At 41.1% G+C, this 18,725-nt stretch overlaps 1 protein-coding gene and 1 pseudogene across 5 annotated transcripts in view; one reads left to right on the top strand and one right to left on the bottom strand.

Moving 5' to 3' along the window:
* Positions 1-18,725, bottom strand: part of BLM (BLM RecQ like helicase) — an 88,771-nt gene that overhangs the window by 52,575 nt on the left and 17,471 nt on the right. For 2 of the 5 annotated variants that reach the window (XM_036095661.2, XM_078078853.1), the window contains exons 1-5: positions 18,554-18,618; positions 9,395-9,496; positions 7,709-8,409; positions 6,280-6,439; positions 3,230-3,351 (exon numbers count right to left, since the gene is read on the bottom strand). In XM_036095661.2, coding sequence (XP_035951554.2) covers positions 3,230-3,351; positions 6,280-6,439; positions 7,709-8,409; positions 9,395-9,496; positions 18,554-18,591 — 1,123 coding nt within the window. In that variant the 5' untranslated portion in view covers positions 18,592-18,618. Of the gene's footprint in view, positions 1-3,229; positions 3,352-6,279; positions 6,440-7,708; positions 8,410-9,394; positions 9,497-18,553; positions 18,622-18,725 lie in introns of those variants that run through there. The other 3 variants (XM_078078854.1, XM_078078852.1, XM_078078855.1) reach the window with 3 other exon arrangements.
* LOC144382722 (elongin-C-like) lies at positions 14,738-15,228 on the top strand (annotated as a pseudogene).

Genomic DNA, 18,725 nt, shown 5'->3' with positions numbered 1-18,725 from the left:
GAGAGAGAACAGCTATTGAAAAGGAGCTCAAGTCTCCTTGTCTAGACAGATTACACCTCAGAAAACAAAGGAAACCCGCAAAGAAGATCCCGCTGATATGTGAGGCATTCAGTGAACAGGACAGTCAATGGAAGAGCGAAGACAGGCAAACACTGTTCTAATTTTCAAAAAATTCTGAACAGATTGCCAAAAGCTATAGGCTGGTGCTTTGGATGTTAATTCAAGGCAAAATTCTAGAACACGTTATCAAATGGCTGCTTTGTGAGCTCTAAGAAGAAGAGGAAATGATTATAGAGTTAGCAAGAGTTCGTATAAATAAATCAGTAATCTTAATGTATTTCCTTCTTTGAAGGGATTACCAGACTGGCAGATAACAATAGCTACCATTTATCGAAGGCCGAGAGTACACTGGGCCCTTTACCATGAATCCTGACAAATACCCGGCAAGGTAGATGTCATTCTTCTCATTTCATAGAAGAAACTGAGGTTCAGAGAAGCTTCACTAATTTTCCACAGTCTCCCAGCCAGAGGCAGGAGGAGACAGGTTCGTACCTGGGGACTGCATCACTCGGAAGCCCATGTCCCCCGCCCCGTTCCCTCTTGCCGCCTCAGACCCTGAACCTGTGGAGTCCTGTGAGTCTTCTGCAGCCCCGTGGGCCAGGGAGAGCAGCAAGGTCTCAAGGCAGGTTTGTGACAACACGACGTCAGCTGAGAGGGAGACCTCGGAGGACATTCTGCCCTTGCCCCCCGCCTAGCCCACCACTTTATCAGTGGGACCATGCCGCACCAGCTGCAGAGCGTGCGGCTACAAACATAAACTCGGGAGCCTGCACACCGCTGGGTTTCCAGCCCCGCTCTGCCGTTGTCTAATTCTGTGAGCACATGTAGTCCTAGTTAACGCTCCTGTGCCTCGGTTTCCTTATTTGTAAAACGGGGAGAAGAGAAACTACCTTACAGGGCTGCTGAGAGGGTGAAGTTAATAGCACAAACATCCAGAAGAGCGCTGAGGACATCAGGTGTTTCAGGGACATCTCTAACAATAAAGTCAGACACCAAAATAAAGAAAACGAAATTGGGAGGAAACAGAAACAACACACATATGTTGTGCATGCACACCACCACACACGCGCACGCGCGCACACACACACCACCACACATGCGCGCTACACACGTGTGACACGCGCACGCGCAACACCACCACACATACGCGCTACACACGTGTGACACGCGCACACACACCACCACACATGCATGCTACACACGTGTGACACGCGCGCGCACACACAACCACACATGCGTGCTACACACGTGTGACACGCACACGCACCACCACACATGCGCACTACACACGTGTGACACGCGCACGCGCGCACACCACCACACATACGCGCTACACACGTGTGACACGCGCACGCGCACACACACCACACATGCGTGCTACACACGTGTGACACGCGCGCGCGCACACAACCACACATGCGCGCTACACACGTGTGACACGCACACGCACCACCACACATGTGCACTACACACGTGTGACACGCGCACACACCACACACGTGTGACACACGCGCGCGCACACACCACCACATGCGCACTACACACGTGTGACACGCGCACGGCGCACACACCACCACACATGCGCACTACACACGTGTGACACGCGCACGCGCGCACCACCACACATGCGCACTACACACATGTGACGCGCGCGCACACCACCACACATGCGCACTACACACGTGTGACGCGCGCGCACACCACACACGTGTGACACACGCGCGCGCACACACCACCACATGCGCATTACACACGTGTGACACGCGCACAGCGCACACACCACCACACATGCGCACTACACACGTGTGACACGCGCACACACCACACACGTGTGACACACGCGCCCGCACACACCACCACATGCGCACTACACACGTGTGACACGCGCACGGCGCACACACCACCACACATGCGCACTACACACGTGTGACACGCGCACGCGCGCACCACCACACATGCGCACTACACACGTGTGACGCGCGCGCACGCACACACCACACCTGCGCGCTACACACGTGTGACGCGTGCGCGCGCACACACACCACCACACATGCGCGCTACACACGTGTGACACGCGCGCGCACACACACACACCACACATGCGCGCTACACACGTGTGACGCGCGCACACACACACACCACACATGCGCTACACACGTGTGACGCGCGTGCACACACATCATATGCACACTACACACGTGTGACACGCGCACGCGCGCGCACACACACACACACACACACACGCACAGAACGCATCAAAAAAGGCCAGAACACGTTGCAGAAATATTCAGAGAATGAAAAAAGAGCTTCTGGAAGAGGGCTGATTAAAATGAAAAATCCCATAAACGAGTTAAAGATAAAAGTTGGTAAATCTCCCAGAACGCAGAGAAGCAAGAGATGGAAAATAGAAAAGATAACTCATGGAAGCCTAATATCCAAATAATAGAAGTTCCAGGAAGAGTGAAAGAGAAAAGAGAAGACAAACAAAAAAAGAAAAGAAAAAGAAATAGTATCAGAAAACTTTCCAGGATAGAAGGACACAGGCCTCGGAACTGACAGAGCCCCTGAGAAGTAGAAATCAGGAGTGGGAAAGGAGGCTGCTGCTTTCCAAAGTTGTAGGGTGGCTGCATTCTTTATATCAGATATTTAATAGAAAGTTTAAAAATGAATTAGAAACAAATCAAACAAAAAGTATTAAACTCTGCATGGACATCAAGTCATAAACCCAGAGTACAAACAAGGGAAAATCAGGAGGATGGAAGGTCTCAAAACCAGTATCTATAAAGAGAGTTAAAAGACCCAACAATATTTAGCCCTTAAAAAAAAAAAAAAAAAAAAAAAGGGAAAAAAGAAAAGCTTCTAGGAGCTTTAGACTTATCTCACAAGGATTAAAGTTCCAGGAAAGCAAATTCTGGCTCAATGTGAGAAAAAACTTTCTAACTAGTAGTGTTTTCACAATAGAGAATGGACTATCTTTAGAGAACACGAGTTTCTGGGTTATTCGAGCAAATGCTGGCTAACCAGCGCCCAGGGGTGGTTCTGTGTTAGAGCTGAGGAACTGCAAGTTTGCCATCTTATGCCAGACAGCCACAGGTTAAAAATACAACCGTACTTTGTTTTCCAACGTTAGGTGGTTAAAATATGTGCTATGTCGAAATACTTTTTGTACCGTCACAGTCTGTGCTGGTCTCTTGAGTGGGCTGCTGCGCTGTCATCCCCTCGGGCGTTAGCAAGTCCTCGGATGTGCTAGGACCATCCCTTGTGCCAGAGGTGTCAAGGTCCTTTAACATACTGCAAATTAAAAAATATAAAACCAACCGCAGTACAGACTTAGACCAAATGTATAATTTTTCCTCTCATGTTTTTCCACAACTGGTCAGACAATATGTAACAGAAAAGAGAAACATGTTTTTTTATCTCTATTCTAGAACCTCTTTGGCTGGCCTTCAAAGTCTCCCATCTTCTGGCCCCAAGAGACCTTTTCAATTCTATCTCCAATTATGTCCCTCCAGTAACCCTGTGAGGTGTCACAGGGCACGACTTACATTCCTCACAGGAGCCCAGCGTGGTCTACTTGGTCTACTTGAGGGATTCTGCCTCGCTCTCCTCTCAATTTGGAAAACCCAGGGTCCAATCTCTTCCGATAATTTATCATTCTATACAAAAATTATTAACACATATAAACATGGTCAGCCTGACTGGATACAAGAAATACTTTAAAAGTAACAAAATAAATGAGCGTTAAAATTAGTGTTAAGAGAGGGTACCATGGAAATCCAAAGATAACACCTTCTGGAACTTGAGAAGGCTTCGCCAAGGAGGGAGATTTGAGGAAGCCTTGAATGACAGGTATGGGAAAAGTAACGGACCGTGAGGAGAGACAACGGACAATTCTCTTTATTTGATATCAACTGTACTTGCCTAAAGCAGGATTTTGGAATGCAATCCTCTTCTTTTTTTTTTTTTTAAAGATTTTATTTATTTATTTGACAGAGAGAGACACAGCAAGAGAGGGAACACAAGCAGGGGGAGTGGGAGAGGGAGAAGCAGGCTTCCGGCTGAGCAGGGAGCCCAACACGGGGCTTCATCCCAGGACCCTGGGATCATGACCTGAGCCGAATGCAGACACTTAACAACTGAGCCACCCAGGCGCCCCAGAATGCAATCTTCTAACTTAATTGAACAGTGATAAATAACTATGCTTTATATAGTCTTAAAAACTGATAATTAAAGAAAAGGCCTTATATTTTTAGCAATGTTTTCTAGATTGTCGGTTTGTCTCATTTGGCTCATTGGAGCTTAGGGTTACCATAAGGGCGTAACTGGAGATAGAAATGAAGAGGTAATGTGGGGCCTGAAGATGGAGGACTTTGAGGGCTGGCTCGAGAGGTTCGGGCACGCAGGAGATACACAAACATTTTTCTCTTTTTTGTTATTTATTACCTGACTGCTACACCTCTGAAATTAATCCAGAAGTCAGAACCAGTGTTTCAAAACAAGATAAAATACAAAATAAAATTTAAGTGTGTACCACACATAGAGTATCATTTGTGAAAATTCTATTTCAGTTTTAAAATATATACAAATATGGGGGCGCCTGGGTGGCTCAGTCGTGAAGCGTCTGCCTTCGGCTCAGGTCATGATCCCAGAGTCCTGGGATCGAGCCCCGCATCGGGCTCCCTGCTCCGCGGGAAGTCTGCTTCTCCCTCTCCCACTCCCCCTGCTTGTGTTCCCTCTCTTGCTGTGTCTCTCTCTGTCAAATAAATAAATAAAATCTTAAAAAAAAAGAAAATAAAATATATACAAATATGTATTTGAGATTGCAATGGAAAATACAGAGAGAGACTACTTTGGGAATAACCCTGGAAATAAACATTTTCCAACTGCTAAAAATCTAGGTAAAGTTAACCATGGTATGACAACTCAATAAATTAGGTAGCCATTAGAAAGAATAAAGACTATGTAGCAATATGGAACATGTTTTAAAAATGTTAAGAGAAAAGAAGAATAAAAAATTATAGTTACATATTGATTACAGCAATGCAAAAATCACATACACATGTAGAGGGTATCAAAACCTAACATGGGTAAAGAAAATGTCTGGTTTGTTGGAACTGCAAAACGACAAGCATCCTGGTAAGCTGGCTGCAAGGTCATCTGTGCAACACACACTTTTTTAATAAATAGAGAAAAAAAACCCAGATGTTCCGTAGGAATCAGGATGGTCCAGGAAATAGCCCTACATTGGATCTTAGTCCATGTGCCATTAACTGTATCATCCTGGGCAATCCCCTGCTCCCCCCCTGGGCCTTGGCTGCTTCTCTGTTAAATGAGAATCTTGTTTAGAATCTACATTCTATATGAACTCTTGCTCAGTTCTTTCATGTTCTATAATTCTGTCCTAATTTCTATGGGAAGGGAGGAGAGGGCAGCTCCTGTAGTTTATTAGTTTTGTCATCAAATAGTAATCACACTCCAACCCTTCCCTCCTCTTTAAACAACCCAACCCACCTGTTAAAACACAACCCCAGAGGAACAAGGTTATGCAGGCAAACACCTCCTTCCTGCCCACCTGCCTTAACTGAGGTGGGATACTAGAGGGACATGTTTCTCATCAAAATACTGGTTCACAGTAAATACTCCACCACTCACCTGGACCATGATCTAGATTGGGTCAGGGATGGAGGTAAGACTGACTACTAGTATTTTAAGCTATTGATGGGTTATGTGTACCACCTCTTTTTCCCATAATACTGCCAATTAACCACAACCATGTCACTGATTTACTAAAATTCAGTGAATGACAAATATAATGGCCAATTCTATTCTGCAGGGCAAAGAGAAAAGAAAAGAAGAGAAAAGAACAGGACATATTATTTACTAAGTCACTTCCCAAATAAGGAGTTAGTTTTGTGTCATTTCAGGTCTAGGAGTTTGGAAATATAGTATTTCTAGGAATATATTCCACACGTCAAAATCAACTAAATAAAACTGTTTGGAGGTCCCACGTAATTAATCATAATGTAACTTTACAGCTTTAAATACCACCAATTAAATAAAATGTATAAATAGGGATTTTTTTGATGCTTCCATGCGGATATAAAACTTTGCAGAAGCACGAAACAAATCTAAACAGAAATGACACTACCTAGCTAACAGAATTAGTTCAAATATCCCAGAAATAAACAATAATGTTCATTGATTAACTTGCTGTTTTACCTGAAACATTTTAAAGAGGAAGAAGAGGCAGAAATCACTTCTTCTTCTGGAGAAGGTGGGACAAAGTCTGTCTCGTAATCATCTTCGTCAAGCTCAACACATGGAGGCTTCTCAATGGAATGTAATTCCGTTTCTTCCAAGTTCTTCTTTTCACTACCATCTGAAGTAAAACCGTGGATAAACACAGGTTACTTTCATCGCTACTGAGACAGAAAGTGCAGGGCAGGAGCCCTGGGGTGGGCGCTCCGGGCGACTCATCTCCAGTGCCAGCACCCCGTGTGCCCTCCTTCCACACGTCCGTGCTGGCGCTTTCTTCATGAATAATGACGGAGTCACCTGGATTAAGTCTAACGGATGCGGGAATGAGGCTGAAGATCTGCTTAAGGATTTGCATGACGGTCTCCAGTTCAATTACGAAACTTCTGTTTTTCTATTTTTCACTCATATTTCAGTAAGAGGGAAGTATAAGAGATGAATCTGATAATTGTACATTGTTAACTTTACCACAAAGGCACCCTAGTTACTGAAGTCCCCCACAGTCGGTGTCTCTCTCGACTATGTGGGATAACAGTGCCCAATGGTTGCTTTCCAGTTTATCTCTGACCCAATTTTCTCTTCATAAGCAGCCAGCATTTGATTAGACTACAGTTGTACTTATTATCAATCACTTTTCTGTCCCCTCTCACCCCCTAGTAACCTTGATGGGATTCGGGTGTTTAGAAGCGTTAGTCTCACACTTAAAACCACTTCATAGGGCGGGTACTTCCACACATGGCTAATCTCAGCTGTGAGGTTCTGGACACTTAAAAACTAGGAGAACTAAACAGATAATGATTTGAATGTCATCTGTAATACTTTAATAGCATAATTAGATCACGTCATACATCCACATTTGGTGGGAACAAGCCATAAAGGAATTATAATGGAAAGGCTTGGTTTCACGTCCCAATTCTGCCACAAGCTAGCCAGTAGGCCATGAGAAAACCATTTAACTGGGGCGCCTGGGTGGCTCAGTTGGTTAAGCGACTGCCTTCGGCTCCGGTCATGACCCTGGGGTCCTGGGATTGAGCCCCACATTGGGCTCCCTGCTCTGCAGGGAGCCTGTTTCTCCCTCTCCCTCTGCCTGCCACTTCCCCTGCTCTCTCTTTGTCAAATAAATAAATAAAAATCTTAACAAAAAAAGAAACCATTTAACCTCTATGGACCTTATAGAGCTATCCTTGGTGTTTATATAAAAACTGTATTAGAATAAAATTTTTCATTTCATCCGTAGGTCCTGCCTCAAGAAAGTGGCCAACAGACTGTGTAACAGGTCCCTCCACAGAGCCTAAGGACAAAGGCTGTATCTATTTGCTATTGTTCCCGGTGCCTAGCTTTGAATAAATTAATACAGTCAACATACTGAAAGGAGATAAAATATCATTTTTACCTCTTTCTTCTCCTAAATGAGTTTTTAAAGGATGACTCTCCTGAGCATCTCCACATATAAGCTCTTCAGGATTGGGGTCATCGTCAATGCAAATCACATCGTTACTGAACCATTCCGAGTCGTCATTCTGTTTCTTAGTCAAACATACTTGCTTGCTTTCAGAGGAGGATGGAGTCAAATCAGCCTTTCCTGTATTTGCTTCGGGAAGCTGTGCTTTCAAAAAGTTTCTCTTAGACTTTTTCGATTTCTGAGCAGTGCTTACTCTCACAAAGTGATTTTTGCATGGCGTAACAAATGCTTTTGAATTTCCAGAAGTATCAAAGTCATCCATATCATCCCAATCATTGATGGTAACAAAAGAATCTGATGAAGAACTAAATTCTAGTTTCTTGAAAGTAGCATTACTGGATTTCTTTACAATTGGTGTGTTCGGGGTATTACATAAGACTCCCTGTGAAACCTCCAACACATCTGGCAATAATGGTTTTGAAACAGCTCTCCTGGTTTGCTGTCCTGCTGGAGCACTTTTGAAGTCGCTGGGCCTTGTCTGCTGACTTGTGGTGGGGGGCGGAGGTCCAGTGAAGGAAAAGGCCTCAGTGACATTAACATCTTTATCATTGAACACAGGTGTTTTCGCTACTGACACACTAGTGACAGATACATTGTTGGCCGTCGTTATTTTCTTTTTAAAAGTAAAACCTCTGAAAGATAATTGAAAAACTGAATTAGACTGATTAGTTTTAACAAACCCACCAACTATACAAACTCTAAAATCCGTTACTGATGTATACAGCAACTCCTTCACTGTATCACAAACGAGCAAAGAATCTCTCTCTGATTTTGAAATTTATATGGTAACTTCAATTATACTTTGTATGCTCTGATCTTTCCAATTTAGAAGCTAATTATTCAGTTTTGAGAGTATCTGGGCCATTCCCACTACTTTATTTCTCAGGCAGGTTGTCCTTAATGTCCAGCGGGAGGAGACAGCATATAAGGAAAAGAGAAGAGACTCAAATGTGGTGACTTGCTGTCTCTCTGATACAAGTTCTATGGGGAAGAGAGGTGACAACTGAACAGGCTACACTGGAATCTGAAGGACAAGTAAAAGGGACAAGTGTCTTGGATGTCTGCTGGCCTTGGCGACATGAAGTTTAATGGTAACTTTAAAGTCCAGCACCCAGAACAGTTGGTAAAGCTCTAGAAATTATTATTAAATATATTATTATATTATATATAATTAAATATATTATCATCAAATAGAATAGAAATATTTATTAAAGAATAGAAATTATTATTAAATATTGTCAGAAGGAGTTTGGAGTCTAGCTTGGAGGAAAGAAAAGAAATGGAGAGCTATAATGTCTTTATAAACTGTTTTTGGAATGGATATAAAATTATATTAAAATATTAAAAGTACCTATGTGCCCAAATTTATAAGAAGATTCATTATTCATTCAGCCCACAGATATTTACTGAGCAAGTATTACGCGCCAGGAACCATGCGAAGGTACTGAACATTTATTACCTGAGCTGCTAAAGCAAATGCTCTACCGTTAATTTGCAAAGTGGGAACATCAAGGACCCCTCGGCTTCATTTCCTCATCTGCGCAGTGAAAGGGTTGAAAGATACTTCATTTGTACGATACTGTGGGTCAGTGCGTGTATGAAAGCCAAAATACTTACAAAGATCTCGGTTTAGAAGGACTTAATTTGTTATTAAGTTTGCTGGCTGAATGGCGCTGTAGTTGCTCCTGTAGATTATTCTGGGGAACAGCGGCCATGATCCTAAACAGTGAGGAAAAGAACTATCAGCGGAGTTACGTACTTTGCATTAATCATAGTATTTCTTGGGGGGGGGTGTGCACAGTACTTTCCAACTGTGCTCAGATAAATTAGGGTTTTTTTGGGTCAATAAACTGTTTCGACATTTTTTTCACACTGGTGGTATTTGAAATATAAAACCCTTAACTCACTGAAGGCTCACTTAAATAGCAAAATGACCTGGTTTCCCTCAATGCTAAAATAAGCACAAAAGACATCAGAGAAGAGATTATCTGTAAAGGGTTTGGAGAAAAACAGGACCTGGCTTGGGCTTGAAGAGTAAACAAGCTGGATGGGAGTGAGGTGGGAGTGAACGATGAGAGCACGCGGAAAACCACAAGAACAGGTGAACAGAAAAGAAGAAAGGCATCACCAGTGAGAACAATGGTTTTCCCGCAAGATGCTGTACTTCACAATCATTAAGTCTCTGCCTGAAGGAGTACTTTCACCAAGCACCTTTATACTCCTCGTGTGACAAGTGTGATATTGCTGAGCTACTGTGCAGGATAATGCAGTCTCAGCCACCTTAAAATTCGTGAGGCCGAAGGAAGACAGGATAGCTGATATCTATGCATAGTCAAAAATTCTCATTCAGGCTGACAGTTACAATCCTCTTTCCCATTCCATCTTTACCAGAGATCTACTTTTATTTTATGCCATGTACCTTAAGAGGAAGGGTTAACAACACTAGATGATATTCATGGAAATACGAAGTTTTACATAAATCATATTCTACTCACTGATTATTAAAATGATCTGTTTAACAACTGTTTTACTTGATTTTTTTTTTAAGTTTATTTTAGTAATCTCCACATTCAATGTGGGGCCCAAACTCTCGACCAAGATCAAAAGTCACACTTCGCTGACTGAGCCAGCCAGGTGTCCCTATTTTACTTTAGATAGTAGTGAAAACAACTTGGAAGAAATGGAATTATATTCAATTGAGAAATTCCCATTTGTCCAGCTTGATGAAGATGATTATGATATAAATTTTGTTCTACAATCTCCAGAAGGAATGATTTCTGCCTCTTCTTCCTCTTTAATATGCTTTAGGTAAAACAGCTAATTAATTAATAAACACTGAATAATTCACACTGATAATGTGAATTATACCTTTTTTTTTTTTAAGGTTTTTTATTTATTTGATAGAGAGAGAGACAGCGAGAGAGGAAACACAAGCAGGGAGAGGGGAGAGGGAGAAGCAGGCTTCCCGCCGAGCAGGGAGCCCAATGTGGGGCTCGATCCCAGGACCCTGGGATCATGACCTGAGCCGAAGGCAGACGCTTAACGACTGAGCCACCCAGGCGCCCCTGTGAATTAGATCTTAATAAAGTTGTTACCAAAATAATCATAAAAAATTAGACAGAAGGGTTATAATGAACTCCTACATACCCATCACCCAGAGTCAACAATTATCAACTCCTCCAATATCGTTTCATCTGTACACACATCCCCGTGTCCTCACCTTACCATTCTGGAAGTTAACCTCCTCAAATAATGTATTTTAATCCTGTTGTCCCTTCTTTATTCATTACCTGCAATATTTCTATCAAGAGAAGCCTCCTCTGATCTACTATTTTGTTACCTTATAGTGCAGTTCACATAGGAAAGATAGGATGTTAGATTCTTTCCTTTATTTATTCATTTCCAAAACAATGACTTTTTTTGTTTGTTTTAAAGATTTTATTTATTTGACAGAGAGAGCACAAGCAGAGGGAGTGGGAGAGGGAGAAGCAGGCTTCCCGCAGACCAGGGAGCCTGATGTGGGGCTTGATCCCAGGACCCTGGGATCATGACCTGAGCTGAAGGCAGACACTTAACGACTGAGCCACCCACGTGCCCCTGACTTGATTTACCAACAACCCCCAATGATGGTCAATTTTTTCTTCAGTATTATAAACTCACAGGTTTAAACATATTAGGTATATTTTAGTCCAATAGTTATCGTCCTTATTGATTCTCCAATTATTTCATGTTTGGCCAGTGGGAGTCTCCTTAGTCCTTTTGACATAACCTTACTAGTCTTTGCGAGCTCCCCTGCTATCTGGAATGAAAAGATATTCCAGGCTAATCTTGTGCACTTTTTGCCCCAGACTTAGAATCAGCCGTTTCCCCAAAGGGTCCCGATTTTTTTCATGGCGAATATGTTAAGACCACAGTCTCCATGTGTCCAAAGGCACCTTCCCATTTCATCCCAATGTGGGCTTTGAACTCACGACCCCGAGATCAAGAGCTGCCCGCTCCTCTGACTGAGCCTACCAGGAGCCCCGGCACCTCCCCATTTTATATCCAGTTAAAAGGAATGGTCTTTTGTTGAAATATGCTCTCTCCAAGGTCCGTCTAGTGTGGAAGTCCTTCATGGTATAAACGAGAAAGAGTGAAGTCACACTGCTGCCTCTCAGAATTTCAACCTTAGCAGCTGACACGGAGGCAGGGGAACACAGACCTTCAACCTTAAGACACTAAGTAGAACAAAATGGTCCATGGCATCATCAATACTTAACTTTTTCCCACATTCCTTATAAGTTTTTATAGTTTTTATCTTATCCCTCTATGAATTTTCCATGTCTTATTTATTTTTGGATCAAAACCAGCCATGGTACTCTAAGAGATTTCCAACATCACTCCACAGCATGATGATATGTGTATTTAGTCATCTCAATAGTACAAATGTTTGATTAAATATTTCATAACTGCAGTGACACATTATGGATTCATAGTTAGCATGCAGTCAGCCTTAACCCTGGGCCACTTTTCCCTATTTTTAAGGAACATGACACTTTGGTTATTCCCAGAGGGCAGCATCCTCTAGCCAGAGACATATTCCAAAGCATGGTAGCAAGCACATAATTTTATTTTCCTTTTTTTATTATGTTCACAATTTTCTACTCATAATCCTTTAGTGGGAACGCTCTTAAGAAGTTGGTGAGTGCTGGGCGCCTGGGTGGCTCAGTCGTTAAGCATCTGCCTTCGGCTCAGGTCATGATCCCAGGGTCCTGGGATCGAGCCCCACATCGGGCTCCCTGCTCGGCAGGAAGCCTGCTTCTCCCTCTCCCTCTGCCCCTGCTTGTGTTCCTGCTCTCGCTCTCTCTCTCTGTCAAATAAATAAATAAAAAATCTTTAAAAAAAAAGAAGTTGGTGAGTGCTGAGAAGCAAAAAGGTGTCTCCGTTGTACCTACTCCATTAAAACATTAAATTGTTTAACACATAAAAAAAATTGTTTACTAACAACAGCAAAGATCAGTGATATAAAATTAAAGGAGGAAAATAAATTGAAAATAGAGACCAGTGAAAAGTTTCACAATACCAAAAAAGAGGAACAAAGTAATGAGCCCAGAAAACTTAAAATAAACTTCTGAATTAGATTCACCACAGAAATCACAAGTATAATTTGGAAATGATCAACAATTTTCTCGTACTTACAGTAGGGAAATCATTCTTAAGCCATTGTAATAAGCAAAATACTGATTCAAAGGTGAGAAAAAAATTACTGAATGAAACAAAATAAACCACAAAACCAGGAAGAATAAATAAATGAGTAAAAAGAAGGAATGAGAGGATGATGACAATCCAGAGCTGGAATACAAAACATATACATAAGACTGTTGAATCTCAGATCTGTACCTCTGAAACAAATAATGCAATATATGTTAAGGAAAAAAAAAAAAGAAAAAAAAAGAAGATAGCAGGACGGGAAGAATGAAGGGGGGAAATCGGAGGGGGAGACGAACCATGAGAGATGATGGACTCTGAGAAACAAACTGAGGGTTCTAGAGGGGAGGGGGTGGGAGGATGGGTTAGCCTGGTGATGGGTATTGAGGAGGGCACGTTCTGCATGGAGCACTGGGTGTTATGCACAAACAATGAATCATGGAACACTACATCTAAAACTAATGATGTAATGTATGGGGATTAACATAACAATAAAAAATTTAAAAAAAGATAAAAGTTTAGAAATTTTAAATAAAATTCAGCCATTAATATCAGGTTAAACTCTTGTTAAGATATGCTTGGAATGATCACAGTTGACACTTAATATTTGGTATGTAATCTTGAATTAAATTTTCATATTTTACTGTTTTTAGCATGCCTAGGTCAATCCTTTATTGTATCAGACTATTAGTTATTCAAACTTTCTTTTTTCACTTCCTATCCTATAATAACAACTATAATGCCTCTCCTAGTTGTTCCCTACTTGTGCTCTGTGCTCATCTAAAATAAAGCATGAAAGTATGGATTAAAAAAAAAACAAAACAAAACATATACATAAACATATACCCAGTAAACGAGACTTCTTTAAGTCTTTGTAAATTAAAGGAAACCAGTGGCAAAAAATAAATAATTAAAGGTGTCCTATCTGAACAGTATCTTGAATAAACAAAAATAGTTTAGGCCAGAAATTGAGAGGACCTTTATTTAACAAGCAGGCTGTGATACTAAGAAGTAGTCCAATGACATTAAACTAAAATGAAAAAAAAAATTTAAGTAATCTCTACACCAATGTGGGGCTTGAACTCACAACCCTGAGATCAAGAGTTGCATGCCCCATTGACTAAGCCAGTCAGGTGCCCCTAAAAGGAAAAATTAAAAAAAAAAAAAAAAAGATCCAAGCAACTTTCATTCACTTGTGACAAGAAGAGAAATACCTTCTTGGAGTTTTTTTTTTTTTTAAGATTTATTTATTTATTTGAGAGAGGGAGACAGAGAGAGAGAGTAGGAGAGCGAGTAGGGGTGGGGAACAGAGGGAGAGAGAATTTCCAGCAGATTCCACGTTGAGTGTGGAGCCTGATGCAGGGGGCTCAATCTCACAACCCAAACCATGAGCTGAGCCCAAACCAAGAGTCAGATGCTCAACTGACTGCGCCACACAGGTGCCTAGAGTTTTAACATTGTGAGGTACAAGCCTTATCTCCCCAATTGGCTGTTAAGAAATGTGCAAATAGATGGGGCTCCACGCTCAGTAGGGAGTCTGCTTCTTTCCCTCTGTCCCTCCCCCAGCTCACACACACATGCATACTCTTTCCCTCCAAAATAAATAAATCTTTAAAAAAAAGAGAAATGTTCAAATAGCAACACTGACTTTAAAAACACAAATTTCGGTAGACACAAGGGGTAGCTTGCAGACTCTGTGTCCCTGCCTTGCCAGGAAACTATGAAAGTTCCTGTGGAAGTGAAGCAGAATTTCCTAAGAACATAAGGGGTAGAGAAGAGAACACCTATGATGGCTGTGAAGGCCCATGGACGTCAAACTGATGTCTTTGGATGGTCATGAACTTATTGTGGAAAGAACATGCATTAACATCGGGAACAATAAAAGCCACGTTGCGTGGCCCGAGTCAGTCTGCTGAGAATGAGACTACTGAGGTCAATTTCAGAGAGATCCCTTCATGTATGCTATCGAAAGTATGCGTGGGGGTGCCTGGGTGGCTCAGTCGGTTAGGCATCGGACTTGATTTTGGCTCAGGTCATGATCTTGGTGTCGGGAGATTGTCCCACGTGGGGCTCCGCACTGGGCATGGAGCCTGCTTGGGATTCTCTCTCTCCTTCTGCCCCTACCACCCATCTCTCTTTTAAAAAAAAAAGTACATGTGTATTTTATCTACAAGGTTCGCTACACTAACAGCTCCACAGAAATGCCTAAATTCCCAACTGCACCTGAAACTGCGCTGGAAATGCTGGTGGCTGTGAACTTCTAGGTTGTTAAATATGATAAATCATAATAAACCATTAACTTCTTTCAGTGTTTCAAAATAAACAAATAGAAACAAAAATTTAAAAAGTTTGTGGAAGGAGCAGCTCATCTGAGTTAACCAGGTCTGAGACGTATTCTGAGAACATTGGCGGGAAAAGGACTGTTGCTGTGAAATGCACAGTTATTACAACAAAAGTAAGGTTAAAGACTGCAGAAAAACAGAAGGACACAGGACAGAGAAAGCAAAGTTTTCTTCCTTTTTTTTCTTTAAGGGCAGAATTCCTTTTCTTTCAAATAAATGAGACTAAAGTTACTATTTTGGGATCTATCACAATCAGTACTACCTTCTCTCTAGGTCAAGCCTTTCTTTTATTCTTTTTGTTGTCTTAGGATGGCTACTTCAGGACATGGGGATACACTACTTAAAAAGACTGCTCTTAAGAAATCCAGTGCCAACTAACATTCAGGTATGTCTTGCACTGTTTCCAGTTTTCTGCTGGAAGTGGAGGTTTTAGGGGTGAGCTCCACTTGGTTACTGTTCAAAGGGAGGAGCTACCTTTCCTGGGGCAAAAGTGAGGGCCAGTCATAACCTTACAAACCTCAACTTCACCTCAATGAGGCACCAGGGACAAGCAACACTCTCTCTAATCAAACATCAAGCAAATACAATTTCTAGAAGAGGAGGGACTTTTGACTAGGATTTCATAAATATGTGTTTTCTTGATTTATTGTCATACATAGTTTATCTTCTAGGAAGAGGCATATCTGTGTGAGTTACCCAAGAAAAGCAGAGCTGTCAAAATGTGGAATCTGACTGTATCCCACAAGAAAGGGAAATTTATTAATTACTGGGTATCAGGTGGTTGCCAGGTCCATTTTCCCAAAGATCTTTCATATCGCTATTTTTATTACAAAGGTTTTAATTATCTCTCTCTTTTTAATACCCATAGTAAAAATGTATTTAAAGTAATTCTCCATCTTTTAGACTTTTATTTAACTTCCAGTTATATATATATATATATTTTTTTTTTTTTTTAGAAATTGTATCTTTGAGCCCTTGGAGGCCTTTTTTTTTTTTTTTTTTTTAAATATTTTATTTTATTTATTAGAGAGAGAGAGAGAGAGCATGAGAAGGGGGAGGGTCAGAGGGAGAAGCAGACTCCCAGCAGAGCAGGGAGCCTGATATGGGACTCGATCCTGGGACTCCAGGATCATGACCTGAGCCGAAGGCAGTCGCTTAACCGACTGAGCCACCCAGGCGCCCCAAACTTCCAGTTATATTTAATAAGTAAAATTAAAACAACAGATAAGAGCTATAAAAAGAACCTACACATTATATCAAAGAAGAGTCCAAGGCAAAGGGAATAAATAAAAAAGTCATTGCAGAATGATAAAAAGCCCAAACTATACTTAATTTCTATGACCCAAACAACACAGCAAGAAAATGAATAAAGCTAAAACTATTAAAAATGCAAGGAGAAATAATGGCAAGAAACAGAATTGTAAGATCAGCATCACTTTACTACAAAACACAAAGACCAGTGGAAATGAGAAATGTACTAAGATCCCAGCTTCTTTGGTCAATCCTGCCACAAATTCACTGTGTGGCTTGGAGGAATTCATTTACTCTCTCTAGCATCCTCATTTGTAAAATAAGGAGGTTGGGTGGGAGAATTTCTGTGTTTCCTTCTAAAATTAGCCTTCTATGATTCCAGAACTAAATGGTATCTGGCAGGAATAAAATGAGAAGTAGAGAATATAATCCTTTAAAAAATGTTGATAAGCAATAAAAAAAACTGTCAAAGAAACAACATATACAAAAAAGTAGAGAGGCGCCTGGGTGGCTCAGTCGTTAAGTGTCTACCTTCAGCTCAGGTCATGATCCCAGGGTCCTGGGATTGAGCCCCGCATCGGGCTCCCTGCTCCTCCCTCTCCCACTCCCCCTGCTTGTGTTCCCTCTCTTGCTGTGTCTCTCTCTGTCAAATAAATAAATAAAATCTTAAAAAAAAAAAAAAAGGTAGAGATTACATCGTTTCAACTTGGAGGCACAAGTTAATAAAAACAAATTAATAAGGAAAATAAAAGCAAAATTTAGAAAGTTTAAATTATGATCTAAATAAAACAACTGGAGCTGATAAAAAAATCTCAATATTATAGAATAATACTATTTTTAAACAGTGAAAATTAAAACACTATATATTGAACTCTTAGTTGGCAGTGGTTCTTAGCATTTTAGGTCAGAGATTCTGATAACAATCTGATGAAAGTAATGGACCCTCTGTCCAGAAAAATGAACACAATTTTGTCATAAGTTTCAGGTGGTTCTGAGTCCCACCAGAAACCCATAACCCTTGGTAAGAATCTGCTTTATCTTCTTTATCCATTCTACATTATATGTTAAAAAAAAAAAAGAAGATAACAGGAAGGGAAAAATGAAGGGGGGGAAATCGGAGGGGGAGACGAACCGTGAGAGACTATGGACTCTGAGAAACAAAGTGAGGGTTCGGGGGGGGGCGGGGATATGTTAGCCTGGTAATGGGTATTAAAGAGGGCACGTATTGAATGGAGCACTGGGTGTTATATGCAAACAATGAATCATGGAACACTACATCAAAAACTAATGATGTACTGCATGATGATTAACATAATAAAATAAAAAAAAGAAGCCGCTTTATCTGAATATGACTGAAGGAGAGGAAAACAAGGAACTAATTATACATTGTATAATCTTAGAAAAAGCACAGAATAACAATTCAAAAAAAATTTTTTTTAAGATTTTATTTATCTGACAGAGAGAGAGGGAGAGGGAGAAGCAGGCTCTCCACTAAGCAGGGAGCCTGACATGGGGCTCGATCCCAGCACGCCAGGATCACAACCTGAGCCAAAGGCAGACACTTAACCAACTGACCTACCCATGGGCCCCTAAAAAAAATTTTTTTTAATGGCATGAAAGCCAATAAAGAAAAATTAGGGGAACTGATACCACTAAGAGGTTGTTTCTAGAGCACAATAAAGGGACAAATAGTAAAACAAAATATGAAAGGACTAAGTAAAATACAAAAAAAGAAATAAAACATAAAGAGAAACATATAAACACTAAGTACAAAAGTATGATAGTTGATTTGAAAAATCCAAATTAAATACTTTTCTGAAAAAAACATGTCCTCAGTATCGATACAAGATACAGGAAACCAAAATGAACAGTCAAAAACAGAAAGAACTATAAAGTTTCTCTAAAAAGCACCAAATTCATTCTATAACACAAGCATGATCCTGACCTTAAAACATCGTAAGAACAAAGTAAGAAACCTAAGTTCATGCTTACCAACCTCAAATGGGCCTGCAGCTCTGCTGGGGAAAAGTACATTTCTTTGGTCAATCTACTCTCACCTTACTTCCTCAAACTTCCTACTCCTCTCTCTCAGCAGATGACTTCCTTTCTACATTACAGAGAACATAGAAACCATCACAGGAAACTTTCACTTTTCTGCTGCCAAACAT

Source organism: Halichoerus grypus, chromosome 8 (genome assembly GCF_964656455.1).
Source record: "Halichoerus grypus chromosome 8, mHalGry1.hap1.1, whole genome shotgun sequence".
NCBI lineage: Eukaryota > Metazoa > Chordata > Mammalia > Carnivora > Phocidae > Halichoerus > Halichoerus grypus.
The sequence above is the reverse complement of the archived record's forward strand: the minus strand, read 5'-3'. Positions and strand labels throughout refer to the sequence as shown.